This window comes from Myodes glareolus, chromosome 8, assembly GCF_982192425.1.
Source record: "Myodes glareolus chromosome 8, mMyoGla1.1, whole genome shotgun sequence".
Lineage (NCBI taxonomy): Eukaryota > Metazoa > Chordata > Mammalia > Rodentia > Cricetidae > Myodes > Myodes glareolus.
The window spans coordinates 9,297,661-9,313,550 of record NC_142033.1 but is presented as its reverse complement, the minus strand read 5'-3'; the positions used below and the strand labels follow the sequence as shown (position 1 = coordinate 9,313,550).

Below are 15,890 nucleotides of genomic sequence, written 5' to 3'. Positions count from 1 at the left end.
ATATTTTGTCTTTCCAGTTTACCCTAATTGGAGTGTTTTCCCTGTGCAGGTATGTTATGCACGTGTCCTTGATTACAGAAGAAAATTTATTGAAGCTGCCCAAAGGTACAATGAACTCTCTTACAAGACAATAGTCCATGAAAGTGAAAGACTAGAGGCCTTGAAGCATGCTTTGCACTGCACCATCTTAGCATCAGCAGGTAAGCTGCGATTGGTGCTTATGTGGCCAGGTTTGTACTCTGTGCAGTAACGAGGTAACTGTTGGAATAATTAACAAGGGACTATCTTCTGGGGGGGTGTCTTTGTACAATTAAGGAATTTAAACATGTAAACAAAAATAAAAATAAAATGATTTATCTTAAAAAATTCAAAGTGAATGTAATCAGCCTGTTATCCACGTGCTAAGAATAGTTAAGAGGTAACAGTTTATTCCTAAAATTTCACTGAAGAAAAAAAATGGTTCCTAAATTAAATGAGAACTACAGAGGAGGAAACAGATTAAATTCTAGAGATTGGGTGAGGTGACTCCTCCATTAGATAGAGGTGCTCGTTGCCTGATGACCACATGTTGGAAGGAGAGAATGTTGTCCTCTGATCTGCACTGGTGCACCATGGCATGTGTCCTCACTCCGTGTCCACAAAATAAATAAGTGTGATACATTCTTTAAAAGGATCTAAAGTGTTCTACTTTTCACTTTTTTCAACCTTTGAGCTTCAGTTTTAGACCTAGCAATCTCTGCTTTCCTCGGTACATACAAGACTTTTACTAAATTCTATATAAATTTAGTACAGCTTTTAAACAGAAAAGACCATTGTGAATGTTAATTCTAAGCCATGGCTTTTCTAATCATTCTGAAATCTTCCAAGGACTAATAAGTTGAGAGCCTATCACATATTGAGAACTACCATTTAATATCTTCTTTTGTTTTGACACAAGGTCTTTTTTATTTAGTTCTAGATAGCCTAAAACTCCCTATAAAGACCAGGCTAGCCTCGAACTCACAAACATCCACCTGCTTCTGCCTCCAGAGTACTAGGATTAAGGGTTAAGCCACTACTTACTTTTTCTTGCAACTAAGTGTCAGTGATTATTATATATTAGTATATAGATTCCCCATGATTTTCTGTTGTACTTTATCATCCAGACATATCCAAACTGTGGCCCATAGGCTGTATGCAGCCAAGGATAGCTGCGACTATGATCCAACATGGAGTAATAAACTCACCTAAAATATGAGGATTTCTTTTTGTTTGTTTGAAACTTAATTCCGTGGTTCTCCAGTGTGAACTTTGTAGTTGATAACATCATTTCACAGTGTCAGAAAGTTGAACGCACCTGTATGCAGCAGTGATTGTGCGCAGGGGACAGTTTATGGCTAGGTTAAGCTCCTAAGTTCGAAGGTACATATTTTAGCCTTTTGTCGAAAGTGTGCATTGTGCCAAATAACACACTACAAACAGGTGTTCATGAGTACCTGACTGTCAACAGGTATTAACAGTTGTTTTCACTATTTGCCCATCTAGTAGATGAAAAATGATTACAATTTGGCATTAATGCATATTTTATTTATAATGAATGTTAACCATCTTCTCACGTGTATTTATGAAGCCATTGTTGAGCTGGGCAGTGGTGGAGCCTGCCTGTAATCCCAGCACTCAGGAGACAGAGGCAAGTGGAGCTCTTTGAATTCAAGGCCAACCTGGTCTACATAGTTCCTAGGACAGCAAGAAAAAGTCATTGTTGGTAACCTTGCATTCTCTCTTGTTCTCTTTTTTAAATTTTGAGACAGGGTTTCTCTGGGTAGCCCTGGCTGTCTTATAACTCACTTTGTAAACCAGGCTGGCCTTGTTTGTCAGGGATCTATCTGTCTGATCAAAGGTGTATACCAGCACACCCAGCTCTCTCCATGTGCATTGGCCTTTTTAAAACAAAACAAAACAAAATAAAATTCTTAACATGAAAGAAAATTGATAGTTTTTCCCCCAGTTTATTGCCTGTATTGGACTTCGTAGAACTTTGCCATGTATAAAGTTCATTATTATTTGTATGTATGTGTGTGTCCATACAGAGAGAGAGACACACTGCCTCATACCTACTAATCTCATCACAGAATTACTCTGCAATTGTCCTGCAGTTGTCAAAAGTCTAGATTAGTAGAGCACAGCTAGATTGTTCTAGGTACTCCTTACTCTTGCAGTCATGGTTTGGCGGCCATTTTAGATGAAATGCGTGAAGAAAACTTAGGTTAACGGGTACATTGTCTAATAGGGAGGCACATTTTAATGACTTTCTAAAGAAATTGTGGGTATTCTCTTCTGATAGTATATCTAACCTGGTAAGTGCTGTAATTTCATTGCTGTGTAGAATCTGAATAGTACCAGTGAGCTTTTGTCCGGCTTTGTTAAATTTTGGTCTGCCTTGTACTTTCTCTCTCTCTCTTTTTTTTTTTGTTTGTTTCCTTTGTTTTGAGGAAGCGTCTCCCTACTTATACCAGGGACTTTAAGCTTGCCCCTATCCTCTGGCTCCTGAGTGTGGAGATTGCAGTCATGAGCTCGCCCAGCTTTTTTGTCTCGTACTTTGAAAGCGTAGATCCTGGCAGAATTTTCTACCATCATTTACTAGATTTGTAAAATACTGGCTGTCTGAATTATATAAAACTTCCCAATATGACACACTTTAGTGAACATTACAAAAATTAAATTTTAATATATTATTATTGGTCTTATCAGAAAAACTTTCAACTATAATAATGTATCAAGCTCATAGAAACTAGGGGGCAGAAGACATGGCTCAGCGGTTAAGAGCATTGCCTGCTCTTCACAAAGTCCTTAGTTCAATACCCAGCAACCACATGGTGGCTCACAACCATCTGTAATGAGGTCTGGTGCTCTCTTCTGGCCTACAGGCATACACACAGAATATTGTATACATAATAAATAAATAAATTTAAAAAAAAAGAAACAAGGATAGGTTTTAAACTGCAATTGGAAACTCAAATTTTCAGATACCACTGCTTGTTGTATTATAGTTATAGGTTCTCTTTGCTCATTTTTGCTTTGGGAAGTATTTTGTGGTGCTGGGATTCAGCCTAGGGCCTTGCACATGGTAGGCAAGTGCCCTTACTGTATTCCTCCCCGCCACACTCCCTACCCATAGTCCTATATATTCATTTTAAAAAAGTGCCAAGGTCTAGCAAGGTGGCCCCAAACTACAAGCCTATGACTAAGTTCAATTCCCACCTAGTGGAAGGAACCAACTCATGATGTTTACCCTTTGACCTTCACATTTATGTGCTGTGTCATAAACTAGCTAGGACAACACCAGGATTTAGCACTGGATTACCCACTGCTGCTAGGTGTCCTTGTGGCCCGCTCTTATTCTGTAAGCCTAGAGCTATACTTTAAAGGAAAGGAGTTGTTGACAGGACTATTTCTGTTCACTTGGTGTTTTAGTCCTCAGTCATATAAAGGTTCTTAAATGTGTAAATTGAAACTGTGTATTGTTTCTTAGAGAAGTGTTTGTTGTTGCTGTTGTTTCTGACAAGATTTTAGTGTTCAGCTTGGCTGGCCTAGAATTTGCTGTGTAGTTCTTATTGGTTCTGGGATTACAGAAGGGTGTTCCATGCTGGGCATTTACATTTTTTTAATTAGCTAAATAATGTATGTTTGTTATATAAATATAAATATGCAAGAAAAAATAGAAGTCACCTGGGCTTACAACCCCATGGAACACTTAGATCTCTGTCCTGGTCTATTATGTGAATATTCAGTCATCCTCATTTATCTGTGGCTTTTTGTTAGTGAACATATCTATTTATTAAAATTTATTTTTAACCCAAACTCTCAGCTTTATTTTTTCAAAAGAAAAAATCATTTCCAGATATGTGCAGAGTAAGTAGCAAAATCTGAGTTGTCCAATTCCTGTTTCCAGCTGACAGTGATCTTACAGCGCACAGCGTTTTTATAGCTCAGCTTCTAAACTGTAAGCAGGCGGCTTCTTGTGGACTGCTTGGCATTTTGATCTCTGTGGTTTTGTGCCCTTTAGTCATCACTAAATTTTGCTATTTAAAATGGTCCCCTAACATACTGCTGGATGTTCTCGAGTGTTTGTGTGTGTGTGTGTGTGTGTGTGTGTGTGTGTGTGTGTGTGTGTGTGCGCATGTAAGTGTAAGTGTGGGTGGGAACTAGAGGTGACCTGACGCCTGGAAATCTTACCTCAGCCTCCCGAAGGTTGGGACTACAGGCATGTACTACCATGTCCTCTAGTGCTCATAGATGTATCCAGCAGTCTGAAGTGAAGATTTGTGTGACAAAATAGTGCTGTGTAAACATCATTTTGGCAGAGTTACAGTGTCAGCTCTGAGTTCAAGGCTGATGAGTTAACTATCAGTATATGTTAAGTAAGATTCAAAGCAGAAACATTTGAAACAAAGTTGCAAATTGATTAAGGTTGACAAAAAATTGAGTAGGGACTTGGAAGACTCCAGTTCTGTATATACCGTAGACACTGCAGCTAAGCATTAACTAAGTGGAGTGATGCCTTTCTAGAACACTCCATATATAGTATACATATATATTAATGGTATATTAATGGGAATTGCATTTTAGTGGGCAAAAATGGGATCATAGAATGTGATTTTTTTTTTGTCATTGAAGAAACAGAGTATTTGACACACCTGTGTTTCCTCTAGGACAGCAGCGTTCTCGGATGCTGGCTACTCTTTTTAAGGATGAACGGTGCCAACAACTTGCTGCATATGGAATCCTAGAGAAAATGTACCTAGATAGAATCATCAGAGGGAACCAGCTTCAAGAATTTGCTGCAATGCTGATGCCTCACCAAAAAGCAACTACAGCTGATGGTAATGATCACAGTTTGTGTGTGTGTGGTGGTGAATGTTAGGTGTAGACTAGAAGGTGCGTTAGATTAGTATTGTCAAGTAATGCTGCTTGATAAGTAAGAGGACTGCTGACAATGGTGACTGTGGAACACGGACAGGTTTGTGGTGTATTCTGAAACAGTCCCTGGTAGAAAGCATTTTGTAAAATAATGCTTTTTCTGTTCTTTTGTTTTTAATTTTGAAACATGTGAAAACTGAAAAATTATAGAAAATATGTATGGCACCTGGATTTTAAAAATCTTAAGCCACTGGTAAATAACATTAAGTAAAAGATTGTAATAGAGCATAATTATGTATTCTTGGTTAAGGGCAAAATTTAGCTCAGTGCTTGCCTAAGGTCCATCAGAATTTGCTAATCAGAATAGATTTCTTTTTGTAGTTTTTGGTTAAATGATGTGTTTGCTTAAATCAGAATATTTTTGCCAGGAAATTTTTAAAAAATATTTTCTTCATAAAATAATTTTTTGTATGTTTGTCTACAGATGTTTTAAAGTACTTGCTATAGTTACCATGATAGTAAACATGTAGATGTAAACATGGAGAAACATGCAAATATATTTCAGCTGAAATAGTTTCAGCTTGCCTGTCAGCTAGATCCGCTGCCCTGGACTCACCGTTGCCTTGAACCAAAGAGAAATGAGTTGTGAGGGCCATTTATACTGGGGCTAGCTGAAAGGTGACATTGATTCGGTCTGGACTACTGGGAACTGAGCCCGATGAGTGACCTATTGCATTACTCTATAAGCACTCGGGTAGTTCCCATCGTTCTACCTAAAAGATGTCTCTTTTAATGCATTTTTAAAGGATTTTATTTATTTATTTTTTTTAATGTATATATGTGTATCCACCAGGTGCGTGGAGGTGCCCTGGGGACAGTGTTGGATCAGCTAGTGTTAGAAGCCGTTGTGATCCACCCAGTGTGACTGCTGGAAAACTCAGGTCCTTGACATGCTGAGTTATATCTCTAGCCCCAAGATTTTCTTTTTCGTGGGGTTTTCTCCATGTGAAATCTCAGGGGATAGGTATCTTTATGGTTGTAGGGTTATTTCTGGTTCTTTTGAGCAGTTAGGTTTTATCTTAAACACATTATGAATGGATAAATTGATTCTCTTATTTTGCTTGGCTTCTAGAAATATTAAAATTAAATTTGTAACCCAAATATGAGTAATATATATGTGATTTAATTGAAATTATTCCTCCTCTTTTGTTTTTAACTTTTGATTTTTAACCCTCTCTATATTCTCAGAAGCCATGATTTTTTTTTTGTTGTTTTTGTTTTGTTTTGTTTTGTTTTTGAGACAGAGTTTCTCTGTGTAGCTTTGGAGCCTGTCCTAGAACTAGTTCTTGTAGACCAGGCTGGTCTCGAACTCACAGAGATCTGCCTGCCGCTGCCTCCTGAGTTCTGAGATTAAAGGTGTGCGCTGCCACCTACACCTGGCCATGATTTCTTTTTTAAAAATGTCTGTTGTAGGGAGGGGCCTGCTTGTTTGGCCCAGTTGCCCTGCTAGCTTAGCCCGAAATAACCACACAGAAATTGTATTAATTGGCCCATTAGTTCTAGCCTCTTATTGGCTAACTCTCACATCTTTATTTAACCCATTTCTAATAATCTGTATATCTTCACGTGGCAGTGGCTTACCGGGAAAGATTCAGCATGTCTGACTCTGGTGGCTCCATGGTGGCTCTCTCTCACTCCGCTTTCTTCCTCCCAGCATTCAGTTCTGTTTTCTCTGCCGGTAACCTAAGTTCTGGCCTATCAGGCCAAGGCATTTTCTTTATTCATTAGCCAATACAAGCAACAATAGAAAAAAGGACCTCCTACACCAAATTTCTGATACATAAATTAATTAAAAGCTAAGTAGAAAGTTTCCAGAAATAATACAGTTGATCTTTGGATTTGAATTTGAGCTTTGTGGTCATAAAAGTAGAATAATATTGTCTTAGGGTTTCTATTGCTGTGAAGTGGCACCATGACCACGGCAACACTTATAAAGTAAAGCATTTACTGGGGGCTGCTTACAGTTCAGAGGTTGAGTCCATTATCATGTATGCAGACTTGGTGCTAGAGAAGGAGCTGAGAATTCTCCATCTTGATCCACAGGCAGCAGAAGGAGACTGTCACCCTGGGCATGACTTAAGCATATATGAGATCTCAAAGCCTGATGTCACAGTGACACACTTCCTCCTAATAGTGCCATTCCCTATGGGTCGGGCATTTAGACACATGAGTCTATGGGACCATTCCTATTCAAACCCCCATAGTGTATTCATAGTATACTGAAGAGCAGTGACTCTTGGGTCTGTGCAGGAAAGAAGATGCTTGTCTGCGCCTTCCTGTCTGAGCCGCCCCTATTGCCTTGCATGGACATTTCCATTTATTCTAACTCCAGCGTCATGTAGTATTACTACCAGTGTAGTCTTTGCCCTATAGATTTGTCAGTTCTGGACATTTCATATTAATGGAATCATAATATTATTATGACCTTTCATAATTGGGTTCTCTTATTTATTGTAATGGCTCATCTATACTATTAGTATTTCATTCCTTTTTATTGGCAAATAATACTCTATTATGTGAATGTGCCATTTTACTTATTTGTGGGTTGATGAACAGGAAGATTGTTTCTGCTTTGCAGCTATTGTATTCAAGGTGTGTGTGTGTGCATGCGCAAGCGTGTGCAATTCTCCTTTCCCACTGCCTGTCCCTTCTCTTTCTTTTGGAATTGGTTTCATGGCTGAGGCCAGGGCTCAGGCCAGGGCTTTCCAAGGTGCTAAATTCCCTAACTTTAAAAGGGGTTCTGTCCCTGAACTCTGGGGAAAAGTAGCCGGTCTTACTTTCACTATTTGCAACATAGTGAGATGCCTATGGATGACCAAAAGAATGAGATGAGAGCTGGAAAGATGCCTCAGCAGTTAAAAAGGATGCACTGAAGCTGGGCATTGGTGGCGCATACCTTTAATCCCGGGGGGGCAGAGGCAGGCAGATCTCTATGAGTTCGAGGCCAGCCTGTTCTACAAGAACTAGTTCCAGGATAGGCTTCAAAGCTACTGAGAAGTCCTGTCTCGAGAAACCAACCAACCAACCAACCGACCAAACAAACAAACAAAAAAAGAGGATGCATTGTTCTTCCTGGGAGCTGTAGTAGTTCCCAGCACCCACATCTCACACTGCCCCTTAATTCAGCCACAGAGAATATGATGCCCCTGAATATACATAATTAAAGATAAAAATAAACATTAGAAAATTAAGATGAGGGGTTTTAAGAGTCTCTCAGAGCACGTTGCATGATTGTTTTGCTACTGTTTGCTAATAAGTGTGCTTGAGGCAGGAAAGGGAAAGGTGATGGAACCCCAGTGCAACGGGCTGAATTGATTCTTGGTAATTATCCACCAACTGCTCGCTGTACTATTACTTCCCTTGACATAACACCTAACAGAAGCAGCTGAAGACAGGAGGGGTTTACTCTGACTCAGTGTGGGACTACAGACCGCCATAGTGTGCAAGGCATGAGGGCAGGCGTGGGAGGTGGCTGGTCACATTGTGTCTACAGTAAAGATGCAGAGAGAACACACAGGTGCTCCTGCTGACTTCCCCTTTTCATTCAGTCCAGGACCCCAGCCCGGGGGTCCTTAACTCTTCAGTTAAACCTATCTGGAAACACTCTTACAGACACAGCCAGAGATGTGTTTCCATATGTGATTGTGTGATTGGCTGTTGAAGATTAGCCATCACACTGATTTTCTAAGTACTGTAATTTATTGTATATAAACTAAAATGGCAAGTGTTCCCTGGCATATTGGTGCTTGCCGTTAATCTTAGCATTTGGGAGGCAGAGGCAGGCAGATCTCTGAGTTTGAAACTATCCTGGTCTACAGAGTGAGTTCCCGGATAGCGAGGGTTACACAGAAACCCTGTCATGAAAAACTATAAAAATAATGATAATAATATTTTATCCAATGTAAGGTTTAGTAATATATTGTTCAGAGGAGTAACACTGATTTTAGTGATTTTTATTACATGCCTAGAAATAAAAAAATAAAAGTATATCTTTTTAAAATATAAAACTAGTGTCAAACACTTAATGAGTTTATGTTTTTTATTTAAGGTTCCAGTATCTTGGACAGAGCTGTTATTGAGCATAATTTGTTGTCAGCAAGCAAATTATATAACAATATCACCTTTGAAGAACTTGGAGCTCTTTTAGAGATCCCTGCAGCTAAGGTATTTTATTAGTTCAATACTTTATAACAGGGAATTGAAACTCAAAACTATTGAAGTAATGGAAAAATACATAATTGATAATGCTCACCAGCACAGCAGAAGCTACATGTTTAAAGCCTCAGGTAAGTGCAAGAGACTGCTTAAGTGCTGAAGTCATGTTGTCATGAAGCTTAGTGGTTTCAGCTTTCAGACTGTGTTTTATGATAGTTACTTAGAACGGAAATCTCAGAGAAGTCCCAAGTTATACTCTTTCTATAAGGATATCTTTGTTTGGTGTCTGCAGTTTCTGAAGTGTTAGATGGAGATTGGTGCATCCTTGTTTCTCTTCCCTGGATTGATTTTTGACCCCAAGATGTTCTATTTTCTGAATTTGACTTAATTTGAAGAGTTGACTGACCTACTAGGGAATCTTACTTCATTTTTTAGATTTGGTTGGTCATACACAAATTCCTGCACAGTGCTAATTGTATTTACAGTGTTACTGTTTATGAAATACCATCTTAATTTCAAATAATACTGAGAGTAAAGTCATGCAGTTTATCTGATTGTGAAATTTTGATTTCTTTTTTCTTTTTCTTTTGAGATAGGATCTCATGCAGCCTAGACTGGTCTCAAACTCAGTAGGAGGCTGAAGCTAAGGATGACCTTAGACTCTGGATCCTCCTGCCTCTACCTCCTAAGTACTAAGATTACAGGTGTGTGTATATCAGACTTCATTTAGGATTTTCTAAGAATTCTTTGCATGTGCACGTTTAGTAAAGTAGATTGATGTGAGAACTGAGACGACAGTTGCCATTTAAAAGATGTTTTCTTAGCCAAGAATGGTAGCTCACACCTATAATCTCAGCACTTTAGAGACTGAGGTAACAGATGGCTGCAGTACTAGACAAACAAAGATGCTTTCTTCTCAGGGTTGGTGGTATAGTTGCTTGTGGAGACTCAGGAAAGTGAATGCATTGTTAGTAATAGATTATAATCCGTCAGTATGATGATGTAGTATTGATCGTGAGGATGTCAGTGTAAAAGATGAACAAATCGGGACCTGAAGAGACGGCACAGCAGTTAAGAGCACTAGCTTATCCTGCAGAGGACCTGGGTTTGATTCCCAGGACCTATACAGTGCTCACAAGCATCTGTAACTCCAGTTCCAGGGTCCTGTCCTGGCTTCCTGCGGCTGGCATGCATGTGGTGCACAGACATTCTTGCAGGCAAGAAAACCATACACCTTGAAACAAAATGACCGGTCACAATCTAATTTGCTCATGTGTACTAAACATTAACTGTAGCAGTAGGAGTTGGATTTAGAATGTTTTGCTTTTGCCCCTCTAATTATCTTTTAAAATTTTCTTCATTTCCTTTTTGAATATGGACATCTGTTTCTTTGGTTCTTGGGCTTTTTAAAAAATAGTATTTTCTTCGGTTAGGGGCCGGGTTTGGGACATCTTGATCAGAGGACTCAGGAGGATAGAGCAAGAAGGCAGCTTTTCCTGGCCACATAGGGAGACGTGGTCTCAGAAACTAAACAACAAAATGTACACTGAAATTGATATAGGAAAAACAAGTTTTTGTGTTCCCCCAGAATTGAAGGCAATGTTGTTACTATTTATACATTTACTCTAAGATATTTAGTTATTTTATGTGTATGATTTTTAAAAAATTTATTATTTTATTTATATATGTGTGTCTGTCCATGTGAGAGTATATTCTGTGTGTGTGTTTGTGTGTGCCCAAGAAAGCCAGAAGAGGATTTCAGATATCCTGGAGTTAGAGTTTTTTTTTTTTAAATAAATCTTTTTAAAAATATTTATTTATTTATTATGTATACAATTTTTGTCTGTGTGTATGCCTACAGGTCAGAAGAGAGCACCAGACCCCATTCCAGATGGTTGTGAGCCACCGTGTGGTTGCTGGGAATTGAACTCAGGACCTTTGGAAGAGCAGGCAATGCTCTTAACCTCTGAGCCATCTCTCCAGCCCACTGGAGTTAGAATTATAGTCAATTGTGAGCTACCTAAAGTGAATGCTGGGAACCAAACTCAGGTTCTCTGTAAGAGGAGTGTACACTCTTTACCGTTGAGCCCTCTCCCCAGCCCCAGGTGTGTGAGTGTTTACCTGCATGTGTATCTCTGCACCACATGTGTGCTGGTGCTTGTAGACACCAGAAGAGGGTGTTGGGTCCCCCAGGACTGGAGTTATGGACTGTTGTGAACTGCCATGTGCTCTGGGGAGGCAGCCAGTGCTCTCAGCCACTCGGTTCATGTGCGGCATTGTAGGGCAGCCAGTGGGCAAAGGCAGCAGCAGAGCTATGCACCTGCAGTTTTTAAATTTTTTTTAAGATTTGAATCTCAGTGTAATTTTGAGACTGATTTTGTATTCTGTGCGTAGAGTGTCTGCTTAGCCTACACAAGGCTCTGGAGTTAGTCCTCACCTGCAAAACTGGACTGATGTACACTCCTGGAATCCTAGCACTTGGTAGTGGAGGCAGGAGGATCAGAAGTTCAAGTTCTTCCTCAGCTGCATAACAACTTGAAGTCAGCCTGGGACTTGAGACTCTTTATCCAAAAAAAGAAAAAGAAGAAAATAAAATTGGTTATTTTGATTTTAAGTAGAGGAAAAAGTTGGTAAAAATGGCTAGATTCTTGCCCAACAAAAGTCTGGCGAGTCTATATTCTCACCACTTGAGAGGCCAGAGGATCTGGAGTTCTAGTCAGCCAGGCTATACAGTGAGACCTTGTTTCCAAAAGAGACAACTCCGAGCAAAGTGAAATAGGACCCTTGTAACTTAAGCAGTGCGGTAAGAAACTAGAAATACATGTTCCTCAGCAAATGACAGGGAAGGCTTTCACTTGATCATATGTGAATGGTTGTTAAATATGATAAACTGAGAGATTATTTTGTTTTTGTTTTCAATAGGCAGAAAAGATAGCATCTCAAATGATAACAGAAGGACGTATGAATGGATTTATTGACCAGATTGATGGGATAGTTCATTTTGAAAGTAAGAGGTTTTATGCATTCTCATCATAATGAACTGTTGTATGTTTATGATTAAGATATGTTGAATTGTTTCTTTTGACCCAGAATTATATTACTTATGAGTGTATTTCCAGCAGAAATAATTTAAAATAGTTTTAAAGGTTATATTTATGAATATATTTATCTCAGTGTTTCTAAGCTAAGAAAAAGATGAACTGAAATTGTTATCAGTGTAGTCAGTCACCTGACCTTTGTTGAACTCAAACCATGGGTAGGGCACATGGAATGACAGTTGCATTTCCTGTTCAGAAGCTCTGAGAACTAATGTAGGCAGGCAGGTAAGTGGACGGCCCAACTTCCCACGGTCTGATGGGTGTTGTTGGCTGTGCTCCCTCCCAGTGGAGCGTTCGTTTCTGGTACTGCACTCTGTACACTCTCCTGACCCAGGAGAGCATGCTGTGCCGACTTCTCTTTCCTTCCAGCCAGTGCTGTCCTTTCTGCCTTCTCTCTGCTTAGATTAGATCCTGCAATCCCCTTGTTCAGTTCTAGTTTCCATAGTTCTCTAGAAAAACTTGCCTGTTGACCTTTCTTTTTTAAAAATTACTTTTATTTTTGAGATATAGTTATAACATCCCCCCTTTTGTTCCTCCCCCCCCCCAAACCCTTTCATATTCCGCTCTTTGTTTTCTCAAGTTCATGGCTTCTTTTCTTTAATTGTTGTGATATGTATATGGAAATGCAGACATGTATATATTCCTAAATATAATGTGCTCAGTCTGTATAATGTTACTTGTATGTGTGTTCAGGGCTTGGACGACCAATGGGCGTACTCTTCCCTGGGGGACTGGTCCTCTGGCTCTCAGCAGCCCTCAGTTGACCTGGGAACACCATTAGAACTTAACCAACCTTTCAATCCAGCTGTCCAGAGAAGCCCTCCTTATCTTTCATGTTGTCATTTAAGCTAGTCAGTGTTGCTGGTGGAGAGGCAGGGACCAGACAGACACCACTGAAAATGGAGGAAGTGTTTAAGCCTCGCCCACCCATCACTACTCATCAAGAAGTGGTGTAGAAGCCTGAAGTTAACCCTTTGTTTCAGCCTTTAACCTTCTGCTGACTTCATTCCATTGTATTTAGACACCCAGGCCTTCCCTGTAGACAAGGCACTTTTGTCTTTCAGGCCTTTTCTTAAGTAGAGTGTCTGTAACCCCAAAGCCCACACTGACCTGAAGTTCACTGTGTAGCCCAGGCTGGCCTCAGGCTTGTGGAGCTCCTCCCAGCTCAGCTTCCTGAGTGCAAGGGTCACAGGTGTGTGCTGTTGTGCCTGCTTGGGCTTTTTCTCAACTTTTGAGTAAGGCGAATGTTATTGATCACGTGTCCCTTTGAGACAGCAGCACCACCATTGCCACCCTGACACTGTCCGCTCTTCTGCCCTGCTCTGCTCTCACGGTCCCTCCTGTGCGTTCCGTTGTTCTCTGCAGTCATTCTCTGTCGACGCCTTTAGATTTAAACATCAGTTACTCATGGCTAACCCCAGGCCTTTGCCCGCTGACAGCACTGGGTCTTTGTGAAAATGACTGGATTTAACTTGGACCAGTCTCTCCTCATTCTCAACCCCATGGCTCTAGTTCACTCTTAAGGTGTCTGTACCAGATTGCCTAACATGCCTTTAGAATGAACACATGTCCAAATGTAGCTGGCCACTTAAAAGCTGCATGTTCACTTTTTCTTTAATTTCTTAGTTTTAATTCCCTCATCTTCCCTGCCCTATAAATTATAACTCCGGATGCTGTTGGGAATCCATGTATTTTTCTTTATTTTTAAAAATTAAAACGTAGCTGTTCATGGTGGTGCACGCCTTTAATCCCAGCACTTGGAAGGCAGAGACAGGCAGATCTCTTTGAATTTGAGGCCAGCCTGGTCTACAAAGTGAGCTCCCAGACAGCCAAGGTTACACAGAGAAACCCTGTCTCTTTAGGGCTGGAGAGATGGCTCAGAGGTTAAGAGCATTGCCCGCTCTTCCAAAGGTCCTGAGTTCAATTCCTGGCAGCCACATGGTGGCTCACAACCATCTGTAATGAGGTCTGGTGTCCTCTTCTGGTCTGCAGACAGAATATTGTATACATAATAAGTAAATAAAAACAAATATTAAAAAAAGGCATTGAAAAAATTAGAGTGTATTTTATTATTGTTGTTAGTGTGTGAGTGTAGGTGTCCACACAGCTTGGAACACCCATGAAGGTCAGAGGACAATTTCCGTTGGTCCATCCTTCTGTCCTTCCTTCATCCCTGGCTATGCTGGAACTCGCTCTGTGGACGAGGCTGGCCCCAAATGCATAGATCTGCCTGCCTCTGCCTCCCGATTGCTGGGATTAAAGTGTGTGCCACTATACCCAGCTTTATTATTATTTTAAGATAGGGTCTCTATCTTGGAACTATGTTTATCAGGTGGGCCTTGAACTTAAACTCATGCCAGCTTTTTAGCATTATTTTTATATGTATGGGTGTTTTTTTTGTTGTTTTTTTTTTGTTTTGTTTTGTGTTGTTCTTTTTAAACCCGCATGTATATATGCCAGAGGAGGTTGCTGATCCCATGGAACTGGAGTTGGGAAGCACCATGTGAGTTCTGGAAGAGCAACCTCTTAACAGCAGAGCCATCTCCAGCCCCCAACCTTTAAAATGCTGTTTTAAATGAGACTTCTTCCTGGATCTCATTTCTGACTATATATTACTCTTTTTTTTTTAAAAAACTTGTAGATTCAAGATAGTGTTTTGAGTAGATTTTACTTTTATGTTCCTTTTCCCTGTGTTTTAGGTGAGGGAGGCACATTCTTGTATGTAAACCCAGTGCTCTCCAGTAGGTGGCGGCATCTCCCACCTGTAAACTCTGGTGAGCCCTTCGGTGATGCTCTGGGCTGTTTTGTGGCTGCCGTCCTCTTGATGAGTATTCAGTAGGGGAGTTTGTTCTCAAGGGCATTGATAATGACATATTTGTTCTTATTATGTTTTATATTGTTGTTAGTGATTTTTGTTTTGTTTTTTGAGACAGTGTCACTTTGTAGACCAGGCCAGCCTTAAACTCAAGGAGTTCCTACCTTCTGCCTTCTGAGTGCTGGGGTTAAAAATGTGCCACCATGCTCGACCTGATTTGAATTCTTAACTATTGCATAATTAATATTTTTGGAATAAACTTTTTTTAAAATTAGAACTGTTGTAATTTATCTTTTAACTTGGATTTGTAAGTAATTGCTATTTTTATTTCCATTGTTATCTGTTTTTAGCACGAGAAGCCCTGCCAACGTGGGACAAACAGATCCAATCTCTTTGTTTCCAAGTAAACAACCTTCTGGAGAAGATCAGTCAGACAGCCCCGGAGTGGACGGCTCAGGCCATGGAGGCCCAGATGGCCCAGTGAGGCCTTGTGGAGCTCTGTGCACGCCGCCTCGCTGCCACTGTGCGGGTGACTCCCCTGCCCCCCAAAGCATTCGCATCATGACCTTCATGTTTCAGTCCTTTTATGCTGGATCCCATTTAAAAACGATGCTAGAGCAGGAAGGTCAGCACTTAAACATAGTAGTTCCCATACGCTCTGGGTCTGTGTATTAAACCAACTCAGATATTTTGAAAACTTGTTCTCTAAACAGAAGTGAAAGCGGCGTGATGAAGAAGTTTGGAATTTGTGATCTTTGTAGTCATGTAAAACTTAAGTGCTTTGTGCCTCTCCAAATGTGGCTATTCTAATAAACGAAGCAATGAACCAAATAAAGGTGGTACTTTGTTTTTATAGTTGAAAA

At 40.1% G+C, this 15,890-nt stretch overlaps 1 protein-coding gene across 3 annotated transcripts in view; it reads left to right on the top strand.

Moving 5' to 3' along the window:
• The window catches only part of Cops4 (COP9 signalosome subunit 4), a 30,271-nt gene extending 14,381 nt beyond the window's left edge, over nt 1-15,890 (top strand). For 2 of the 3 annotated variants that reach the window (XM_048426865.3, XM_085691584.2), the window contains 5 exons: nt 50-200; nt 4,692-4,862; nt 9,008-9,123; nt 12,037-12,121; nt 15,378-15,890. In XM_048426865.3, coding sequence (XP_048282822.1) covers nt 50-200; nt 4,692-4,862; nt 9,008-9,123; nt 12,037-12,121; nt 15,378-15,511 — 657 coding nt within the window. In that variant the 3' untranslated portion in view covers nt 15,512-15,890. The remainder of the gene's footprint in view (nt 1-49; nt 201-4,691; nt 4,863-9,007; nt 9,124-12,036; nt 12,122-15,377) is intronic. The other variant, XM_048426874.2, reaches the window with a different exon arrangement.